The following is a 24168-nucleotide window of genomic DNA, read 5'->3' as shown; positions in this document are numbered from 1 at the left end:
AGACACGTGCACGCACACACACACGGTAAATACTTTTCCATGTGGAGAGCGGGACGAGAGTGAAGCCAGAGTCATTCATGTTTGACAACTCGCCGCTGTCCTGACTGTCTGTTCACACACACATGCACACACACACTTCACACACACCCACATGCACTGAACTTGACCCAACCAAGCGCTTTGACAGCAGCTGTTAGAAAGACAGTCTGCTCTGGACTGAGCAAAGGAGCACTGCATTTTATATTTGGTGGAAAATTTTCATTATTTTGCATTACATTTTATACAAAGGCACGTGATACTTCGACAGACACCAAATACAATATATCAAACTCACCAGCAGCCAAACAATTTAAAACTTCTTACCTTGCTGCACAAGCCGTTACCTTCCTCGCAGCAAACTCTTCATGCAAAAGCCACAGTTTCTATTATTTCCACACTACAACCTCTCCTTTTCCCTCAGCCACCTGCAGTGTGCATCGAGCAAAGCAAACTGCCGTCCAGCACAAACACACCTTGTCTTTTCACAGTGAGGCCAGTGATAAAAATCATCCCACAATACATGGACACAAAGACACCTTTAACAAAGGCAGTGATTCAATCTCTAACCCTCTTATCTCCTCCGCTCTTTATATCTTCAGTGTCATAAAAAAAGCTGGCTTCACTGGTAGTGAGAAGTGACTTACGGATCGCAAAACAGACTGCTGGGACAAATTAACTTCCTCTTCTAAATTTAGGATGTTTATCGTAGCTATAATTGAGCTCACACTGGCCTGTGAACACACGTTTCAGTGAGAAGTCAGATCAGGAGACATTTTCTTTCAGAGTCATGATCACTTGTTTGGTTTTAGACACACAGACATTAAAGGCTTAATATCACACAGTGAATTAGTCTAAAAAAACTGATGAATTATTGTTAAGAGCATTTATTTAATATAGTCAAAGAAAGAGAGGCAGCCATCACTTCTAACTAGTGAGAAGGAGGATCATCCTGCCTCTCTGACAATGAGATCTCTCAGATCTGACACTCATTATATATATGTGCTTTAATTTTCAACCCTGCTGCAAATTAATTTGTCACAAGCTCTGACACATTTGCTCGGCGTTTAACCAAATTAAAAGCCTATAATTTTTGAGACTGTTCTGTTATGTGAGAGAATAAAACCTGAATATTAATTTCCATTTTACTCTCTGAATGATAGAACTTTCTCTGACGGTAGAGTCTTCTTTAGAGTGTGTTAAACCTCAACCTTCATCTCAGTAAGACACGATTAGAATTGCACTTTTGGCATTTGACATATTTATTAAAAATAACGCGTTCATTTGCTGCCATCCTAAATGTGTTTAAAAATAAAAATATTTTGTAAGGAAATTAAATCATGTGTGTCAGGAGGAAAATGACAATATACAGACATTATCAGCCTGTATTGCAATAATTATGTGACTTGTTTTATTGTTAACTTATTTGTTGATTTATACACACATGTAAAGATTGAAGATGTTTACATTTACTGTATAACTCCTAAAAAAATAATAATAAATACCAAAAATTATTTTTAAAGTATTCAGTATTGGTGTAATTTCTGAGCTCACTGCATCTCCTGACAGCATTATAGAATTGCTTGTCACACAATGTGTGTAACTTTAGTAAAAACAGATCTGTGTCAGCAATGAAAAAAATAAAATCATTATAATAATGAAGCCCACATAAAAGCCTGAACCAATGGAGGGAACGTGGTGATTTGTTCCAGCCAATCCCAGGCGGAGGGTGGAGTGACGATTTTAAAACTCCAACTCAAGTTGCTGTAACGTGCAGCTCCTCAGCTCACATTGTGGACCACAACTTTCACGACTGCACCTCCCATGACAGCAAAGGAAAACAAGACTAACGAAGACAAACAAACAGGGAAGCAGAAGGAAAACAACGGACTTGTGTTGACTGAAATTGTTGGAGGAATTTAACTGTGGCGCACCGTGCGTAAAAGGCGCACGGGCCACTTTGCTGCGCGCTTCAGCTCAGTGGTAACATTTGATTTTTTTTTTTTTTTGCTTTTAATTGATTTCGGATTTTCATCCCCAAGGGGCTGAGCGAATAATGTTAAAAATGACAGAGGAACATGACAAGTGTGGCGGGGACCAGCCGTGCAGTCCATCGGGCACAAACAGCTCCATGTCCCAGGACGAGTCCGACTCCGATGCTCCGTCCTCACCGACAGGCTCCGACGGCCAAGGATCCCTGCTCGCCGGTTTGGGAAAGAAGCTGGACTCGGAGGATGATGACCGGTTCCCTGCTTGCATACGGGACGCCGTCTCTCAGGTCCTGAAAGGATACGACTGGTCCTTGGTGCCAATGCCCGTGAGAGGGAACGGCTCTCTGAAGAATAAACCTCACGTCAAGAGACCCATGAATGCGTTCATGGTTTGGGCGCAAGCGGCCCGCAGAAAGCTGGCGGATCAGTATCCACACCTGCACAACGCCGAACTGAGCAAGACTCTGGGGAAACTGTGGCGGTAAGAAACATTTGATTTTCTGAAGATAAATACAGGGATGAAGAGGGTGTAACTGAATATTAAAAATGAATATAACTATAAGCACATCCAGAGGTCTTGGCTGTAGATTTGGACATGTAGACAATTATTTCATAAATAATAGTTTACATTAACAGCTTTGTCAATTACAGAAAAATATAGATTAAATAGAGTAAATTAAAAAAAAGTTTTAATTTCAAAGGTAAATCCTTTAAAAGAAAAATAAAAAAAAAACACTTAACTATTAAAAAAAGGCTCTAAATTACATAAATTTTATCTTTTAATATGTGTTTACTTTGGCTGCATTCACTTTATTATTTTATCCTTTTTTCCCCCTGTCATAGTTTGCTCTCAGAAAGTGAGAAGAGGCCGTTTGTAGATGAAGCAGAGAGGCTCCGGGTTCAGCACAAGAAAGATCATCCAGACTACAAGTACCAGCCGCGGCGACGGAAGAACATGAAACCAGGCCAGAGCGACTCAGACTCAGGAGCAGAGCTGGCACATCACATGTATAAAGCTGAACCAGGGATGGGAGGACTGGCAGGGATGACTGATGGACACCACCACCCTGAGCACGCAGGTATGTTGTCGAAATTGATAGAAGAAGAGAAAATGTATCAAACAGTTAGTGTGTGAGGTATATTTTAAGAATTAAAATGTTTTGGGTTGCTGTAAATTGTTTAAATCATTTTGTATTTGGAGTGATGAAGCCTCACGCGCTTTTATTTTTCCAGGGCAGCCCCACGGTCCCCCGACACCACCCACTACTCCCAAAACAGACCTGCACCATGGGATGAAGCAGGATCTGAAACACGAAGGCCGTCGTCTTGTTGACAGCAACAGGCAAAACATAGATTTCAGCAACGTCGACATCTCTGAGCTCAGCACTGATGTCATCAGCAACATGGAGACCTTCGACGTGCACGAGTTTGATCAGTACCTCCCGCTCAACGGCCACGCCTCAGGCTCCTCCGCCCTGCCTTCAGACCACAGCCACGGGCAGGCTCCCGCGCCTGGCGGCTCTTACACTTCCTCATACAGCCACGCGGGCGCCAACGGGTCAGCGTGGAGCCGCAAGAGCACCATGTCCTCCTCCACTCCCTCTGCCAGTGAGGTGGGCCAGCACCGGCTCCATATTAAAACAGAGCAACTGAGCCCCAGCCACTACAGCGAGCACTCCCACGGGTCACCCTCACACTCCGATTACAGCTCCTACAGTAGCCAGGCCTGTGTCACCTCGGCCACATCGGCTGCCTCGGCTGCAGCCTCTTTCTCCAGCTCCCAGTGTGACTATACTGACCTCCAGAGCTCCAACTATTACAACCCTTATTCTGGCTACCCCTCTAGCCTCTACCAGTACCCCTATTTCCACTCATCCAGGCGGCCCTATGGCAGCCCGATCCTCAACAGTCTGTCCATGGCTCCTGCCCACAGCCCCACCGCTTCCAGCTGGGACCAGCCCGTCTACACCACGCTGTCTCGACCTTGAGGGGACAAGAAACAGTCAGTTCGCACCAGAGACTCATTCAGATCGATGCACTACTAATGAAGGAAGTAAGGAGCAGGTGGAGAAGTGTGTGTAGTAGGCTACCTGTGACCATTTGAACGTGAAACAAACAAAAAGAAAAAAGTGCCTGCTGATTTTATACAAAGTTATATCGTTGCGATGAAAACACAGACTTTTTACACAAAGACAAAATGTGTTGTTGGTGAGCCAAAACTCCTCCATGAGGACATGTCGCCTACGCCTACATCCTGTACATCCCCCATCTTTTTCCCAGTTTAAGAATGCACGTGTGTGCGCACACTCGAGGTAAAGCAAAGGCCTGCCACCGAGTTGTGTAGGAGAGAAACGGCTTGGCTCAATTCTGTTGCGGAGCAGATGGAGAAGCAGATACATTGGAGAACGTACACGGGACCAATTATGTGAATTTGCAGTGAAAATTTACATTAATGGCCAGAGCTATATCGCAGCCATTCGCATCAGTCGATCAGTCTTAACTAAATGGCTCATATGAATCTTATAATGTCATTTTGGCAAAAAAGTCTTATATGTATTTATGTTCATGCATTATTGTTTTTATTTTTTGTTCTTAAGTAGATAAAACACATGTAACGTGGGTTTGGTTATTTACCGTACTGTCTGGCTTTTAATGAAAACATGGTAAATGAAGTGAAGGACGATACAAGTACAAATAATTTCGATATCATTCCAGTGAAGACCAATTTCCAGTAACATCTCCATTCCAAGTTGCAAGCAAACAGAGCCGGACCAACAGACTCGCGCAGGACAGAACAGGTGTCTGAGAGCTATGCTTGGCAAATTGCGATTAGTCATGATCTAGGGTTAAAGGAAATGGGGTAAAATAACACCACACACTCTGAGTGACATGTCAGCTGGACCTCCTGTATATGTAGATGGACAGCACACGGATATGTGTACGTACGTGCATCTGTGTGTGTGTGTGTGTGTGTCAGGGAGATGTAGTGCTCCTGTATGTGTGAGCAACTTCCTTGGGAAACAGATACATATCCCATGACATAATACACACCAAATGATACTTAAACAGCTCTTCACTGATATTATCTTTGAATTCATCCTTTACTCGAAGACGAGTGTTTAGGGTTTAAGGAGGAAATTAAGAGTGTGTGTCCATATTTATCTCATCAGCCATCAAGTGCCAACTCACTGCTGCAGTCTCGCGCAAAACGTCTTTTGTGCCTTCTAATGCTTATTGTCAGTATTTCAATATGAAATTGAATTATTAACAAACGTCAGGCAGCACACAATCAGTAATCAACACCAGAGGTTCCTACAGTTAACCTGCTCCTGATTATATCCTTGATTTGATATCATTCCTTACAGCCTTGGTTTGTACTGTTCTGTGAGATGCTGTATGAGAAACGCGGGGAGCAGCGTGCTCCGAGACTTGTCCACAGAACTGTGTTTTGTATATTATTCTGGTGTATAATTCTGAGACAGGCTGTGAAAATTATTGTTGTTCTATTAACTAGAGTTTCATTCACACATGCACAGCTAACCCATTTGCTGGCCTTTTTTTTTTTTTTTTTAAATAAAAAGATACTTTTTCTTGATATTTGTCTTTGTCGTTCTTATTCGCACTTCATGTTTCGTTTCGACCTGCTCGTGAATGTATTTGGGGACAAATTGTTGAATAAATAAACAGAATTCACGGGTTTGCTTTTGCGCTGGATACCAGCTTGTCTAACATCTGTACTGTGAGCTACAGCTGTGAGGGGAGACCAGTGAGACCTTGAGGGAATTATTCTCAGCTCTCGTCCTTCTGAGCATTTTTTTTGTGTGTGTAATCAAACTTTCACGTTAAATTAAATTGCTCAAATCAAGTTATTGACTTCTGCAAAATACATGTTAAAGTCGTCTTTTGCTTTAAAGCTCATACGCTTTTCATCTCGTCTTTTTTAAAGATATACAGATATACATGTTGCAGCAAACAGCTCCCTTATAACCTTCTGACCTTACAGGCCCTCAAGCTGACACTTTATATGTTGCTATAGATGCATCTACAAAAATATTACACATTTTTTCATCATTTCATTTTCATTAAACCACCAACAAGAGAGGAATGAGGAGAGAGATCCCATCTCCTCTGGTCCAGCGGGTAGAATGCTCAAGTTGGCCCTGGCATGCATGCCAAGCAGCCGTCCCTAACCAGCCCAGGGAGAAGCCAAGTGCCAGGGCCGCGCTGCTGAATTTTAATGATTCATTATGCTGTGGAGGGGCCCCATTGTGTCCCTTTATCCGGAGAGCTAGAAAGGAATTAATTGGACAGAAAATGGAAGGGCAAGGGGAACTGACAAGCCATTAAGAGGGTGCTGAATGGACGATTAGATGCACATGGGGGAGGATTTTTTGCCCCCCACCCCCTCCATCTCGCTGTCTCATATCACAGAGCTCCACAAACAAAAAAACAACAAGAACAACCACAATGACCACCAGACCAAACTGTAGAAATCATATCAGCGCACATAATCTGTAGATAATAAAAGAAGATAATACCACAGCAGATGGGGTGTGGGTGGCTCAAGAACGACTTGTTGTTTTTCTTCCCTCAAAGTCTTTTTTTTTCACCAGTGTTTGCCAAATACTTTCAGGAGGAACTCTTGAGAAAGAACAGGAGTGAATAAAAGTGAGGCAAAAAGGCTCTTCAGGGTGCTTGGGTCCTGTTTCCCTGGAACTTGTCCACAGTTTCTGATTGGGCCTCTTGAAAGCCCTACTGTAAATAGCTTAAAAAAATGAACTGGAATTAGGGGGGCTTTGCTGAGTTACATCAGCACAGTATACTGAATGAAGGAATGAATGAATGAATGAACATTTTTGCAGCAGCTACAACTTCGCCTGAGAAGAACTGCACATTTATGGACATCAACTCACATCGGGTGAACCATAGTGCACCATATAGCAGACGCTTTACACACGCACTACACATTCACATCTACGCAGAAATTGGAAATGAAATGTAATTTACAGTAATTTTAACACCGCCGCACTGAGGCTGCACTACATTCCAGCTGTCACAGTTATTGTTTATGGAGGAAGGGCGTTATTGGCCGCAGAGGGAGTCGCGGTCTCGGACCCAGAGGACATGTGGGGGAAGGCGAGATGAACCCAGTGAAACTGGTGCTTCAACCACCTGACCACATCCCATTGTTGGGAGCAGGATAACTCGCCTGGTAATAGTCTCATCCTGTTTAATGAGCCTGGCTGACTCAGGGCATGTTTCGGGGAAAAAGAGGGAGCTGGGAACTGTGAAAACTCTGAGAATGCGAGGCTGATTTGCAAGGGAAATGAAGTGGACATAAAGCATGGTTATTGCCTGCCACTGAATCCGCCCAGCCCACTTGATGCACCGAGTCTCTTTTAACTTCTCAGGGACATAACAGCTAATGTCTCATCACTGATGGCTTTTCATTTTGTCTGTGAAAATAAGAAAATATGATACGTGAACTACAGTATATAAACATGAAGCTACGCTGATGTGCTTACAATACAGCTGAAATGTGTTCATCATTCTCTACATTCAGGTGATGCTTTGAGCCATTCTACTTTCAGTGTGAAAACCACAACACTTGCACTTGATAACATTATGACTAAGATGTCTGCATCCAGCACTTCAACAGCGTATGGATCAAGTGAAAATGGCGTACAGTAGATCCTTTTAAATAAAATGATCTGACCCACTTGTTTGCTACAGTATCTCACGTTGCTTCCAAAGCAAACACGTTCGACTAAATCCTAGCCGCTCCGCCCAACTAAATGACTTCCTGAGGCTTATTTTGCCTTGTCTCCCTGTTCTTCGTACTAAATAAAGGAGTCTGTTTTATTATTGGTGTCTCCTGTGTTTGCTGGCATGACCAGGCCAAGCAAAACAGGGTGGCAGACAGAACCAACATTGACTTCCCCAATTCCTCACGGATGGGCCCGCATAGAGAAGAAGGGAGGGAAGCACAGTGCCAAAACTCCAGCTCTTGAAATGCCACTAAATTGATGCTGGCTCCTTCGAGGAAGCCCACGATTGGCCAGCAATACTTACATCAACCAGTTCCGGTGAGGACTTGACGCTAACTTCAATCAGTGTAGCTATTTAAACAGAAAGCAAAATGTCTGAGAAGAAAAAAAAGCTTCTATTAAAGTGTCTGGAGACCATATCAGTTTTGCTTTAAATGTCTGTAAAGTTGTGGTTTGTTTGTGCTTTAAGGATTGGAATATTTCTCGGCAAATCAAGAAGGATCAATAAATAAAGCTCTTTGAAAACTTTGTAATCAGAAAATCTAAAATCTGGTGCTTCAATCAGGCATGGAAAACAAATTCCATTTTGAAGTAAATCTGTCCCGGTGGAGCGCTGATTATGGTTGTTTACTGAAAAGATAATCAGACCTGGGTCTAAAACTATTGCAAATAATTCTCAGTGTCTGTTTCAACCTGCTCTGAGTGCCAGATGGAGAGGGATTACTGCACCATGGAAAGTCACAGAGTGTCAGTTTACTTTTACTACTTTTCTGATTAATCAAACTTTCTGGTTCTCATTATAAAATTCACATTTGGTAAAAATCACACATACTCATAAAAGTATAAAAACAAAAGGTTGGATATCATTTTAAAATAAATAAATAAATATTATCTTAAGTGGGGTTTAACAGCACTGCAAAATGGTGATAGTGATGGTGTTGAAAAAAACAGCCACCACAGGTGGAGTGTTGCTAATTTATTTTTTTAAAGGGAGGAAAGAAATAAAGAAAATTGAAAAAAAAATACAGCAACAATTTGACATCTGGTCATGTTCTGTTCTCTGAACAGTTGTCCACAGTCTTTCACTATCTTTTTTCATTTGTTCTCTCCTTTTCACTTTTTCTTGGCACATCTCAATTGTGAATGGGGTGGCAGCATAGCTGCTCATCTTCTTTCCACAGCTTTAAGACTTGTTGATTAGTAACTATGGCTGTGTTTTCATTGTCACAGCTTTCTGCTTTTGTTGAACTGTGGCACGCTTCCATCGTCATGTACTTTCTCCATCTTTACTTGAAGTTGTCTCATCTCAACCTTTTTCCCTTCACACTTCCTGTCTCCCTACTCATCAGAGAGTGAGTTTGCTGTCCTGTGTTTTAGTCACACTGGAGAGACATTTGATGATTGACAGTTGTTAACATAATATTTCTTTGTCCCCTTTGAAAATTAAAATGCAAAGGAGTGGAGCTTTTTAAAAAGACAGATTATCTAGCTCTGCATGTGCGTGAGTATCTGCTGGTCACTGTAAATAAGAAGTCAACAAGGATCTTAATATGGCTGTTATTTACATCTTACTGTAATTTAAAGTGACATAAGTGGGTGTTTGGGAGTTATTGACACCCACAGTCATTAATTCAGAATTCTTATGTCTTTGAGGGAATCTCTCTTCTGGCCAGTGTAATTAAGGATGATGAATTAGCATATTACTGCCCCCCTCCCCCCCCTGCACACACACACTCACATTGTTACCCTGCCCCACGTCCCCCAGCACCCACACAAGTTGCACTCCTCTGTCACCGATGACACAGAGTAGAGAGAGAGACTGAGCCACCAGCATGTGGGATCCTGTAAGACCCTGGAATGTGGAGTGTGGGAGGAACATTTGCCACAAATTTTTCATGCTACTGATGCACAGAGGTAGTAGAGGTGGAGACAAAGCGAGAGAAGCGAATGGAAGGAGGGGAAAGAAGCCAACAGAGTATGATGAAGAGAGAGGGAAAGGGAGAGGAGGATGAGGAGGAAACAGACAGAAGGCTGGAAAGTCTCAGGTAGAAAGAAAAGAACAGAGAAATATCCTTCCCTTTTTCCTCTCGATTTGCGGAGCAGCTTGGCAGAAAGCGCGGCGGGGACAGCAGGACCAGAGTTTTAAATGTAGCTCAGTGTTGGCAGAGCCGTGTGTGAGCGCACTCTGTGGGAGCACCAAATCTTGTCGCCCAGCGCAACATGGCGATTCAGACAAAACAGCAGAGCCCATCAAAACCCATTTACCCTGCTTGTGCATATATACCCCACAAGCCTGCGGTCGGATTTTCTATACTCACTGGCTGAATTCTCACAAGCCTATATGCTGTAGTGCCATGAGGAATGCATTTTAAAACCATGTCTGGGATGCCACACTTTCTCTGGTTTCTAGGCCGTACTAAAAAGGACAGTACACCGCAACATATTAGGTGACCATTGTAATATTTGTTTAATACGCATATGATCAGCAACACATGTCCATCCTCTCACACTTGATATCTTTCGTGGTATGACAAAGAGCAGGGGAAAGGGGGAGAGGGTGGGGGAAATAGAAGAGTTTGTTCTCCTATGTGGTTTTGGCCCGTTCTGGCTTGGAGCAACGCCAGTCTATCCCTGGTCCAGCCTTTGATATGGATGGGGTTCATTATGTAACTGAATCTATTGTCAAAGAATAAAACAATATGGGGCCAGCAGGAGAGGTGTGTTGTGTGTATGTGTGTGTTTTTTTATGTGGGCCACAGAGGACCTAAAAAGCAAGTGGCTGAAAGGGCAATTTACACAACCCTCTCTCACCTTATCACAGTCCAGACACTGTGAAACACTCCTGCGCCCTACTTTGGCTTTGAAATGAGCTGCACTGTATCAACAGACAATGATTTACTAACAGGTTTCTCACTTTGCAGTTGTAGTGAAATGTGTTACAGCATTTAGCCACGAATCTTTCAAGAATTCATTCACTTGTTTTTTTTTTCTGTTCTCACTCTTTTTTTTCCTCTTTTTTTTTTGCATTAACACAACTGCAAAGAATATAAAGCTTGAGATGAATTATAGCAGTAATTACCACCTCCCAAAATGTGTAGCATCAAACAGATTTGAACCTGTTTGCCTCCTCCCTGCTGTTTCCTCTTTAGCAACACAAAACGATCAACATTTTAGACTTAACACAAACAGTGGCGAACATAGAGTCTGTGGGGGCCCCAAGCCAAGGCCCCCCCAACACTCTCTGGTGTCATGCTTTATCATCTTCGTTTTATTCTTTTGTTTCGGTGACCAGTTCACAGTTACACCTAATGCATGTAGGAGAGTTAAAGGTATCTATTGGACTGTCCTAACTACCAGTATCCAGCCATCATAATGTAGGTGGGTGGGGGGGTGGGGGGGCCTTTCCCACTGCACAAATTTACTCCCGTATTTATCGGCCCCAGCTCTGATCTGCCTTGATGAGAATTTTTAGCCCCTTTACCATCGAGATACAATGGCACACCACCAAAAACTACCATCCATCTTTGCCCAAGCAGTGCTCAAAGAGCCTTCCCAATTAGTCTACCCTGAGTTCGAGGGACCGAATAAGTAAGAGACACGTTAAAAGAAGTTACCACTGTAACATTTGTACTGGCCTCCATTCTGCTTTCTACTGTTTACTAACCTGTAATCTGTTTTCTGGCCTGTTCACGATGTCGAAAAACACACAAAAAAACGTAAAGGCATGGTCGTCTACTGCAGAGCCGTGTACACATCTCTAGTCTACTGGCAATAAAGGGAAGGAAAGGTGTCTAAAGCCTATTTTTGGCATGTTTTCCCACCTGTGTACACGTGCTAGTTGTGGTGGAAAAGGGGTGTATGAGAGGTTTATAGTTGTCATTGCAAAATTTGCCAATATGGGTAGCCATCAGGGGCCTCTATTCTGAAATAATTAGAGGTCCTCAAACATTTGTCTGGTTTGCCTCTGCTGACGATGGACCCCTGAACACCAAACCCAAGAACTTGAGCTGTTGCATTCAGCCAATATCCAATCTTGAGAGTACCGCAACAAACACAAACAGGAGGTAGAGCAGCCATTACACTGACTTTCACCCTCATTCTCTGTCTTGTCCTCCTCCTGCTACAGCCAGACCCCCTTGACTGCGGCCTCAGAGAGGCTGGGGAGCTGGGACTGAGTACGGGTAGTAAGAGGAAGCTTTAGCCTTTTAGTGGTCTGCTCTGACTTCATTACAGCTGAGCTCTGGTGAGAGCAGCAAACCTCAGCGTGGTTGCCGGGGTCACCCACTGCACAATGCTCTGGCGCCTCCAACCCGACACTGGGTCCCTGACCGTCGCTTGCTCTCACAGACAAGGAGACAGAAGGGGATGTATATGCCCGGAACTGCGGCTTTAGGATGTTGGAACGGTGTTAACTGCAGCGGCTAAACGCTGCTCTATGCAAAATGGGTGCGGCAAGTTATATTTGGACCAGTAGAGGCTGATGATGATTTGAATGAATGAAAATGAGAGCAGCGTGTTTTCTGTGTGCGGTCAAGATATTAGAGGGTGAAAGATAAAGCACATATAAACTTTACGGCCGTGCTAGCTCATTGCCAGTGTGCCACTCCAAAGTTGGTGTTCTGAGATGTGAATGACGCGAGACAGAAGGGATGACTCAGTGTAGGTTAATGGTCAAAAGGTGGGGTGTATGTCTGGGAGGGTCAACCTTTACCACAAACAGCCAGTAATACAAGACTGGAGTGACATTGGAGTCTGTGGTTTCCAATCCTCCTTTCTCTACTCCGTATTCCTTAAGGTAATGTTTGGCTTGGTCATGCTCCATTATATTTTTCCCACGTCGAGAATCAACTTGACAACAGTCAGTGCTCAGCGACAATTATATTCATGATATTTCATAGAGAGGCATCAACGATGTTTGACAGCCCTATGTTGACTTTTTCAGGAATGCCAGGAATAAGCATTATGCTCAGCACTCAGTAAGGACACCCACAACCAGAACCCCAAAAAGTAAACGGCCTGGTGTGGGTTCAAAATCAACAAAAACCTGAGATCAAATTTCTGCTTGTTCAAATAGTCATTAAGCAGCTTACTGGTTGTGTATTCATAAAAAAAAAACACTTGACAAAAAAAATATCAATAAAACAATTCAGATCTCCAGTGTGTTGTGTTACATGCTGGATGCTTTAATTCCCTCATGACCACAGATAAAAGTCCCCCTTACAAGCCTCAGTTCTTCAGCCAAGAGTCAAAAGACGGGATCCAAAGCTCCGTTGTCCAGTCACATGTTGCAACCCGGCAAGCTGCATCACTAGCTGAAAAATTACCATTTGTCTTAGTGACAGTCATGATGTCACGTGGTTATGAAGTAATGCCAGTGTCAAATTTTAAAGGTCTGAGACAAACACATCAGAGAGAGAAGGACAGAGAGAAGACCGAGCTGCTGGGCTGCAGGAAGGGTGACGTAGTGAACTCTCGCCTGTGCCAGAAAGACAAACTATTCACTGTAGCAGCTAATGAGCTTGAACTTTGACCCTTTGGCAAGGAAGCAGGCCTGGTGCTAGACTGCCCTTGGTACTGCCTGACTGTTTTTATGGTTTCGCAGGAGGAGTGGGCCGGAGGGGAATTGGTAAAGCTTTCCACAGAGCAAGAGAGAATATATATTACCACAGACATGGATTTCATACTCTTATTGCAGACATGTAGCAGGAAATCATCTGACAACAGCTATTTCTCCGTTATCTGTAAGTGATCTGCTTATAAAGAAAGTTTACATCTCTTTTTATAGAGTTGGAAAAGCTATCATTATCTCTCCTCTGCTACGTTAAACCACAAAAAGATTATATGCAATGGTATGCAACGGAAATACACACACAAATGCACACAGCTAGCCAGGTAGCTAGCATTTCACTTCCTGGCAGTGCTGAAGTGGGGTAGGATGATGGTGCAGGGATTATATGATCGAATGTGAAAAGTGATCTGTAGTTTGGGGAGGACGGCTCTTTTAATAAAACAGACCTTTCACTGCTTCGCGGTGTGATATCCCTGAGAAGAGGTGCTCTCGCTGCTGCAGGAGAGGGAGACGAGAGACAGCGCAGGGCAACCACATGGGCCGGCTAACTGGTGAAGGTTACTGGAGGTCAGAAATCAGCAAAATAAAATGAAATCACTGGAGAGGGTAAATCATTTCAAAGTACTTCTACATAAAGTGTCAGTTTTTTTGGCACTCTAATTATCTGCATTGTTTTGTTAGCGGGAGAAATAAGGGTTATTATAACAACATCTCATCCACAGTAATCTAATGAGTCAAGCTGGGGTGGTTCTTTCCAGTCTCACAGGCAGATGTGGTGGTGTGAATGGTTAAACTAGATGAATCAAAGATGCTTCCACTTTGATCTCTGTCTCTGGGTCCCTGTGATGTGTTTAATGGCACGCGTAAATGGAACAAACCCATAATTTATGCAATTAGTTACATCAGCGCTTCTTGCTATGACGAGTCAAATTATCTGCCCTGAGAAAGGATCTTAGGGGAAACACATCAGGGAGCAGGGTTGCCTCAAGTCTACAGTATAGTGTGAAGCATGGCTGGTTTTTCAAATCTAGGCAAGGTGAGCTACTCTAAAATGTCAGGCCTGCAAAATGTCACTCAAATGAACTTGTACCAACTGGGAAAACACTCAAAAACACCACCAAGAGATGCAAAAGAACTGCAAAGTGACACAATATAATTACAAAAATGGGCTAAACAACCTCAAAGAGACACAAAACAACCAAAAAAGGCACAACATTTACTTTAAAAGACACAAAAAGACTCAAGATCAAGTCGAAGAGTTGCAAAACAACCACAAGGAGACACAAATGATCATACCCAAAATAAAATCTGTAAATCTTGCTTTTATGTTGCAGAGGTGGTGGGGCCCTCTGTATGTCTGTGCCCAGGGACCCACGTCTCATAATCCGCCCATGCTCTTTAGAATTAAAATCTTATTAACACAATCATTTTTTTTCTTGATTTTTTATCACACATAATATACTGGGCCACATGCATCAGCGTTCTCTTAAACGTCTCCTATATTTTCTCTTAGTTTTGTGTTAAGAGACAAAAATAAGTGAAGTCAATTTCCAGACACGCCATTTAAATCTGCACATATCCAGGTGTGCTCAATGATAAATCCCACTTGACGATGAGTAACCTATTAACGTGAGTAATCCCCACCCCACCCGCAAACACTGTATAAGCGCAAGTGTTGTGCCGTGCGCAAAGACTCTGGCACATGCCCAAGAACTGGAGAGATGCCACCATAAAAGGCTGTAAGAGGAGGAAAAACTCCTGTGGTGTTGTTAAATAAAACTGACATAAAAGATGGTATTCCATAGTGTCATTACTGATGTTACAGGAAAATTAAAAACCCAGCAATGGCAAAACATCTGTGATGCTGTGAATACTGTGTCAGCATCAGTGGTGGAGGAAGTTCAGATCCTTTACTGAACTAAAAGTACTAAAAAACACTGTAAAAATACTGTGTTACAAGTCCTGCACTGAAAATGTTACTTAGGTAAAAGTATGTAAGAACAATAAGGGAAATTAATTTAAGTATTAAAAGTGAAGTACTTGATCACAGTTTTAAATCATTTTAATAATAATTAAGAGGAAAAGTAGCAAGTCCTCATATTTAGGAAGCTGGGATCATTAAATGTCTTTGCATGAAAAATGACTTCAACAATTATAACTTCAGCTGCACCCATAAATGGTGATACGGTTGGTGCACAAAAATCTTAATTTGTACAGTAACTACCTGCTGAAGTTATCAAATAACTGTAGTGGAGTAAAAAGTACTTCCCTCTGAAGTATTGTAAAGTAGAAGTACAAAGTGGCATGGAATCAAAATACTTAAGTAAAGAACAAGTACCTCAAATTTGTACTCAAGTACAGAACTCAAGCAAATGTACTTAGTTACATTCCACCACTGCTCAGCAGAGGGATGCCCAGTAACTGAAAAGTACAGTGACTGGGATCAATGGACCAAGTATAGTAGTGATTATCTCATGATTATAATAGTCCAATCAATATAATTACTGTAAATCAAGATTATCTAAATTTGATTATGTGAGATTTATGTTCCTCAAATTTAAAATCTGTTTCCTTGCTCTGGAAAAACAATTTGTAAACTCTGAAAACAAGATGTTTATCTCTTATCTTGGTAAAAGTGTTCTCGACCACTTAAACAATTTTCTCCTACCTGAGAGAAGAACAAAAACATTTGTGAATCATAGAAATCAGAGGGTACAAAATAATAACAAATCATGGATACAAAATAAGATTGAATATGTTTTTATATCACTTCCTGCTTGAGGCCCATCGTGTCTACTGTTCTTTAATTGTTCAAACTAAGACTAATTTACAGCTGATTCCTCAACCCTGCATACTTCACTCCACTACAACCGGGTAGCTGACTTTATTTATGCTGCTGGTTGTGGTTACTCAGGAATTCAATGTTTCTTATTCCTCATTTTCCCATCAGTCTTGACACTTCTCTTTCTCAGCTTTGCTTTCCTTCCTCCTCTCCAATTATAGGGTTCATATGCATGTAAAGCTAGTGTGTGTGTGTGTGTGTGTGTGTGTGTGTGTGTGTGTGTGTGTATGTGTGTGTGTGTACATGCCTGCCTGGACACATGTAAATGTAGCTGCTCTCCCAGGATGGGACTAATCCCAGGGTGGCAGGAGTGCAGGGGGAGCCAGCACATGTGCAAATCTTTCAACTGCGGTTTGCGATGTTTAGTCTTGCTTCGTCAGCACTTCTTGAACCGGGTCCAGAAAAGCTTTCAATCGGCCATAATTCTAGACTCCCTCTGCATCCCAAAGCCCAATCGCCCTCTCTGCCCAAAGGACTTCCCCGACACAAGATGAAAAAACAACAAAATGAATATAACAAAATCATCATTAAAATGTGCATGTTGATTTCCTCAGGAGGTTAAAGGGGGAGCGCCTATGGTCTCTCAGGTTTTTGCCCTGCAGGGACTTTCCAAATATCACTCATGATCTTTCATCACAAGACAGGTTGGCACTGCCATACCAGACTATGGTATCTTTTGCTTTTCATCCCCAATCCTCTCCCGCCTCCCACTCTCTTGTCCCAAGTTCTCCTCTGAAACATCTCCAGGGCAGCTGATTTGACTCGTAAAACAAGCCACATTCTGGCACGCAGGTTGAGGGGGTTTCCCCCTAAATTTTTGGGCTGCAGTTCATGTCTGGCGTCCCTGTCAAAATACAACCCACAGTCATGTAATAACATCAAATAGCATCTGAGAGGACGGGAAGGTGCACGCATGTCACATGCCTGTTTAATTTAGCTTGGCAAGACCAGTCTAATGTCAGTGTACATTATTCTGTTGTCTTGTTTGCTGCATATACTCTTCATTATATTTCATTTTAGACACAAGCAGCACAAAGTCTGTCTTTGTTGTCTGTGTTTGCATATGCACATGTATGGACAGACATCTCTCCCTCACTTTCATTGCCAGCCCTGCACCTTCAGCTATAATAACACTCAGTTGCAAAACACACGACAACTGCTCAGCACAGTAATAACCTTGCATCTGTCGACCAACAGATGCAAAGCCGTGCGGTCACCCAGGTCCTCAGTTCATAACAACAGCTGAGGCTCAACCACTTTACTTGCAGCAACCTTCATGTCATGAGCGGCAACATAATCTCAAACACAATCCCTCCAAAGCTCTCCTCAGACGTGCTCCTTTTAACTTTTTATTCTCCCTATAAAAATAATTCTAACTACACTTCCACCTAAAATAATTCTAACATCCATTAAACAAACAAGAATCAGACATGCTGAAGCCCCACGTGCTTCACTGCAATTCACAGATTCCTCAACCCATTCACTCGAGCAATACAAGAAAGTAGAAGCCAGGCTTATTGTAACAGCTTAACATACAACACTCAGTGTATCTCTCCCACCTCCCACTTTCTCTCCGCACAGGGTGCAAGTGGAATCAAACAGATGAAATGATCAACTTACAGGTCAGAGGGAGGAATGTGTGTGTCATCTTCACTTTCTCCTGGAAAATATAAGACCCACAGGTGGTTAGAGCTCCTCTGGAAAACAGTAAATTTCCCCCAAAGAAGAGGCCACCTGTTCTCCCAGTTACCACAGAAACCAGTCACAGCTGAGTAACATGACTCTCTTAAACATATGAAGCGGAGCTGTAAATGCTTTTAAAATTGTGGTCTTAACACTGACAAAAATATGTGTAGGCTACTTATGGAAGTATGTGGTGTAATATAGATGATTAAAGTATTTTCATACAGGCGTTGTGTCACTCAAAAGGCCTGGGGACTGAGTGTGGCGACACATTGAGGAGTTCACCACAAGATGGCACTGCAGCACTTTAAATCAATTCAGCTTTGATAGTGGTGTCTGTTGCTCCATCAAGTGTTCGGAAGAAGACATTACACACAACTTCTTAATTCCATCCATTAACTCAAATAAATAAATGACACTTGGCAATTAAATGCACAAATCCTGAGGAATGACATATATCTCATGAATGAGCATGGATAGTGTTTTTAAATTAACAAAAATATAATTTAAAATGCATTAAACCTGATTCATTTTTACGGTATAATCTGCAAAAACTTTCAAACCGCTCTCTAAACATGGCAGAGAATGGTAAATCAGGTTTGCCTCAACACAGAATGAAGATATGTCTGTTGTGTCAGTACATTGCAACAGAGAAATCCCAAACAGTCTAATGCACAATTTAGCTCTTCATTATCCAAATCTTTACTATAGCCAAACAAAAACGACATCCATTAATTTCCTGGGCTCTGTAAATTACATCAGCAGTGATAAATGATGCCTCATTAAACTCTTATCTTACCCAACTGCCTCCACAATGAGCCACTGTGGAACCTGGCAACCTATCTTGTTTGCACATGGCTATTTACCTCAGCAACACGTGGAACATTTTATTCCAAAAGGCAATCCAAGTTAGCTGCGATTAATTTGATTATCATGCATGGTTAGTAAATTCCTTGTAAGTGGGGGAATAAAAATATTAAAGTCCCCAGTGTTGTAGCTACCATGTGGCAACAGAGCACATTGCAAATATTGATAATGCATTTCTTTATGTGTCTAAAGTGGTGTGCATGCAATGAATATTAGTTTTCTAGTTCACAGACAAAGTGGCATTATTATCCTTCCAATAGCCCTGGACCCAGCTGTTGTCAACAAAAAGCTCTCATAAAACCACCAGGGGTGAAGTCAGCCGTTGTAAACATTCAGGGCTCAGCCCAAACCTACGGGGTCCAGGAGCATGCTCCGCTGGGGAGATGTAGTGCAGCATATGCACTATTATTCAAGCTATATGAGATAAAAGAATTCCTAAAAACCTGTACATCATTTTGGAAAAACTTGATAGTTGCAAACGCCAATTCCAGCCTGGCCATGGAATGGTGGAGCAGCTTTTTACCCTTGCGGGGCTGCTGGAGCGGTCGTGGGAGTTTGCCAATTCAGTCTACGTGTGTTTTGTGGACTTGGAGAAGGCTTACGACCAAGTCCCTTGCTGAGTCTTGTGGGGGGGTACTGCGTGATTACGGGGTACCAGGGTCTTTGAGACGAGCCATCCGGTCCCAATATGACCAAAGTGAGAGCTAGCTATGTGCTATAAAGTCAAACTTGTTCTCGGTGGGTGTTGTCTCTTGTCACCGATCCTGTTTGTGATATTCACGGACAGGATCTTGAGGTGTAGCTGGGGGGAGGAAGTGGTCAGATTTGGGAACCTCAGAATAGCATCTCTGCTTTTTGCAGATGATGCGGTTCTGTTGGCTTCATCACACCGTGACCTCCAGCATGCACTGGGGCGGTTTGCAGCCGTGTGTCAAGTGGTCAGGATGAGAGTCAGCACTTCCAAATCTGAGATCACGGTTCTCTGCCAGAAACCGGTGAATTGCCCTCTCTGGGTTGGGAGTGAGTTACTGCCTCAAGCGAGGGAGTTCAAGTATCTCGGGGTCTTGTTCACAAGTGAGGGTAGCGATGCGGGCGCCTAGCCAGACCGTCGTGGTGAAGAGGGAGCTGAGTCAGAGAGCGAAACTTTCAATTTACTGGTCCATCTACGTCCCAACCCTCACCTATGGTCATGAGATCTGGATAGGGACCGAAAGAATGAGATCACGGATACAAGTGGCCAAAATGAGTTTCCTCCATGGGGTGGCTGGCCTCAGCCTTAGAGGTAGGGTGAGGAGCTCAGACATCCAGAGGGGCCTTGGACCAGAGCCGCTGCTCCTTCGCATCAAAAGAGGCCATGTGAGGTGGCTTAGGCATCTGACCAGGATGCCTCCTGGGCACCTCCTGACAGAGGTGTTCCAAACACATCCCACTGGCAGGAGGCCCCACAGTAGACTCAGAACACACTGGAGGGATTACATATCTCATCTGACCTGGGAACGCTTTGGTGTCCCCCAGGAGGAGCTGGAAAGCGTTGCTGTGGAGAGAGACGTCAGGGGTGCTTTGCTTGGCCTGCTGCCCCCACGAAGCAGATCCAGATAAGCAGATGAAAATGGAATGGAACGATAGTTGCCAAAGAAAAAACATCCAGTAAAGCCCACATCCAATTTTGTATCTAGCTGCTCTCCAACTCTTCTCATGTCATTAAGGACAACTTATTTTCACCTCTGCCACCTAAAAAGAGGTAGAAATTGTCACACAAGATAGGGTAATGTGTATCGCAATTGCATAGCTACTAATCTTGAAATCATTTTTTATCATGCTATGTTGGAGTAAAATTCACAGAGGGAATGTTTAGCTGACAAATCTTGACATCTGAATCCATGCCATAATAATCTGGGCTGCTCTAACTGCAAATAAAGGACTAACAATGCAAAGTAAATGTAGACTTCAATACTCTGAATTAAACATTAGGCCAACAGACGAACATTTACTCATAATAGCAGATTTCTTTAGGCAATAATAGACCATACTGTGGGATATATTATCTTCTGAACGAGGCAAAGTTAAAAGGTTTTTCAAAAATGTTAAAGATTCAGGGCTTTTGAGAAGAAAAGGCCAACACCACCCTTCTCACTCCACCTCTGAAACCCACTGCACTCAGCACCAAACAGATGAAAGACAAAGTTTGTGATTACCAAACAAAAGTGGAGCATTTAGCAGCTAAAAACAGATATTTCCTTTAGGAGAAAAGAACAGAGCTGAAGAAGAGTGACTATTGGACTTACATTTATCACGTGGCAAGAAACAGGACTCCATCCAACTGGGCGCTAATGTAGCTCCATGTCTGCAGCATATGTAGGGCGAGCTAAATGAGTAACTGTCTGCTAACATGTTAGTCAACTCAACTTAAAGCTTGTTGTGCTGCCCCCCCAAAAATCACTGTAGCTTTAACTTAAATAAAGCAAGCTCAGCAGTATACTATAATCACTTGGTGAATCTTGCTGCAGCAGAACACCTGTGCTATTGGATCATGTGACCTCACCAAAGAACTCTGGGAACTGTAGTCTCAAGATCAAGATGACTTCTTTTCTAAAGAGGAGAATGTGGACATTATTTCAAAATGATGGCACAAGTGACATGACTTTATAAAGATTTAAATAATATTTTTAAGAGACCAAACACTGTTTCTGTTTTGTAACTGAAACAGTTCAGAAAACATTGTATGGCTTATAAGTCGTCTCAAATTTTTGGAAAGAGTGAAAGCAACCTTCTGGTTGACACTTTACCAAATTAGTTACTTTTAAAATTTAATTTTGGCAAAATTATTTCTAAAAAATGTAAAAAATCTGTTGAACATATTGACCACATTGCTGTTTTTATATCACATTTTTAATCCTTTTGCTTCTCCCACTACTGTGGTTAAATTAGGACAATTAAAATGGCAAGTTGGCAAGCTTAATGAACCGTTCTCATAACTATTCAACAGTTATGTGTCTGAGCCCTGGCGTTAGGCTGTTAGGCAGCCATTTGCACGTGCAGAGGCTCTGTTCCCACTAGGTAATACAGGACCATGGTGGAAATCCACTTTCATAATCATAAAATGCTGATGGCTGCCGGCTCATTCATTTGACTTCCTTTGTCACCGTGGTTGTATATTGCCTCTGCATTTGGAAAAGTGGGTTAATTTGATACAAGTGTGATTGTGCGAATGGAGAGATGTCAGTCTGTGTGGATACGAGATTCATGGGCCAGTGGGAATGCACCAGATGTCATAGTCGTCAACAGTAAACAAGTGAGGTAATTGTGTTAATTTTCTACTTTTACAACAGTGTTTTTTTACGCAAGTGGTCCTAAATGAGAATAAAATCTATTATACTATGTGGAAAAACATCCCCCATGGCCTTGGTTAATATTTAAACAAGGCAGGGTTGCTTATAGTATACATCCACTTTAATGTAATAAGGATTTCTTCTTCCCCTCTGCTTCTGATTTTACTTTTATAGTCAGCAATCAGTCGTGAAGCATGCATAAATATTAATGTGGGCCAAATATAGACATGAATCCAAATAAAACAATTAGACATGCCCATTACCCTCATAAGTAAACAGAGATTTCATTTCCGAATTGGTGGACATATTTTATTAACGCCATTTCAGGCGAGGAAATGAATGAAGCCAGATCAGTTTGCCATGGAGAGATTGGCTTGTGAGCTGAGTCACAAGTGCGACCGTTAATGTGGTTGCTCCATAATAATGGGCTGGCGATGTGGAGCAGATGGCTGTTATTACAGTAGGCAGCGGGCTCAGTTAATTTTGTGAAAATTAACTGAGAATGAACAAGTTTCTGTATGCATATACCCACGTGCCTCTATTTCATTTGTTCCCTTTTTTACATTCATTTATATGCAGTGTAAGTTAAGTCAGTGGGGTTTGCTGCATCGATCTCCACACTGCACTGTACTGCCTGTGTGCTGCTCTCAAATGCAAACATTAAGCTGGTGTTGTGAATATATGAACAGCGGCTTAATTACTGTGCGTTCCCTGTTTGTACAGGATGTGTTCTGAGTTTCATTGTCAGAGAAGAAGAGCTCAGTAGGGAGGAAGAAGGTAAGAAGAGGAGGCAGGCGGACCAAGAGGGAGAAAAAAAAGCAGGGGGGGACAGAGTGGGTTTCATTCAGCACTTAGGCCACTGTACACTGAAAGGGGTGTTTAGAAACAGCTTCCATCCGAGTCCCTGTTGTCATAGAGACAAGATGCAAGATGCAGAAATGTGCATTTACCAGAAATCTGAATCCAAAGTCAACATTTGCAAAGCTACCAAGAGTCAAGGAATGCAAATTTTCTCATGTTGCTGTTATATAAAACCATAAAAAACACATTTTCCACTTTTCAAGTGTCAATTTTGTAAGAAATAACAAACAACCAACACATTTTGGTCCATGTGTTCTTTAATGTCAGTTTATCGAGCATATCCAGCCAACCAGGACTTAATTTCCATGGATGGGTGGAAATTAATTGGACTGAACTGTTTTTCTGCACACATGTGACGTGCATACTGGTGATGAGAGACAGGAACATATTTATGAGCCAAAACAATTTGTGTATTTGTGTAATTCTTGTGCATGATAATAGAAAAATATGAGTTCAAATTATGATCTGGAATAAGTAAGATATTCAGAGGAAAACACAAGTACTGTAAGAGAGGAATTTGTGGAAGGTGAGTTTGACCATCACTATTAGACAGACAAACCAAGAGCCATCTGACTTCAGTGCAAACTCAAACATTCCTACACACATTAAATGTTATGCTTTTGCCATTTATTAGTTGTTTTTTTCCCCCAGTTACTTTTGGATGCTAAAAATGCTATTTTCAACATGCACATATCTCTCCTAGAAGCCTATAATATCTTATGTTTGCATACATACTGTATTGCGTTGTGTTGCACATAGACTAATGACACCTGTATAATCTGATTAGATGCCTCCTAGGCGCTTCCCACTGGATGTGTTCCGGACACGACCCACTGGTAGGAGGCCCCGCTGTAGACCCAGAACACGCTGGAGGGATTCCATATCTCATCCAGCCTCCTCAGGAGGAGCTGGAAAGCTTTGCTGGGGAGAGGGTCGTTTAGGGTGCTTTGCTCGGCCTGCTGACCCCGTGACCCAGCCCTGGGTAAGTAGATGAAAATATATGGATATCCATGTTATTCATTTATTCTCGTTACTCTCTGTGTCACCTACCAGCTGATTGGGGGTGTTTACCATTTTAGTTAAAGCAACCAGGTTCAACCATAATCTCTATCAGCCAGTCATACCCTTGCTGTCAACATATTCTCCAATCTGTTGTTGTCAGCTGGTTATTTTAGTATGAACTGTCACAGTTCTCCTTATCTCCAATCATCCCCGCTTTTGG

General features: G+C 42.4%; 1 protein-coding gene and 1 long non-coding RNA gene across 2 annotated transcripts in view; one reads left to right on the top strand and one right to left on the bottom strand.

Moving 5' to 3' along the window:
• Window positions 1–479, bottom strand: part of LOC125879465 (uncharacterized) — a 55158-nt gene extending 54679 nt beyond the window's left edge. Inside the window, exon 1 of the long non-coding RNA XR_007447941.1 lies at window positions 364–479. This is a non-coding gene — a long non-coding RNA (uncharacterized LOC125879465). The remainder of the gene's footprint in view (window positions 1–363) is intronic.
• A 1329-nt stretch (window positions 480–1808) lies between these two features.
• Window positions 1809–5597, top strand: LOC125879464 (transcription factor Sox-8). Its single transcript, XM_049561364.1, has 3 exons — window positions 1809–2508; window positions 2871–3106; window positions 3261–5597. Exons 1-3 carry the CDS (start codon window positions 2093–2095, stop codon window positions 4013–4015), a joined length of 1407 nt encoding a protein of 468 aa, XP_049417321.1. The 5' UTR covers window positions 1809–2092; the 3' UTR covers window positions 4016–5597.
• The last annotated feature ends 18571 nt before the right edge of the window (window positions 5598–24168 follow it).

This window comes from Epinephelus fuscoguttatus, linkage group LG19 (assembly GCF_011397635.1).
Source record: "Epinephelus fuscoguttatus linkage group LG19, E.fuscoguttatus.final_Chr_v1".
Lineage (NCBI taxonomy): Eukaryota > Metazoa > Chordata > Actinopteri > Perciformes > Serranidae > Epinephelus > Epinephelus fuscoguttatus.
The sequence above is the reverse complement of the archived record's forward strand: the minus strand, read 5'-3'. Positions and strand labels throughout refer to the sequence as shown.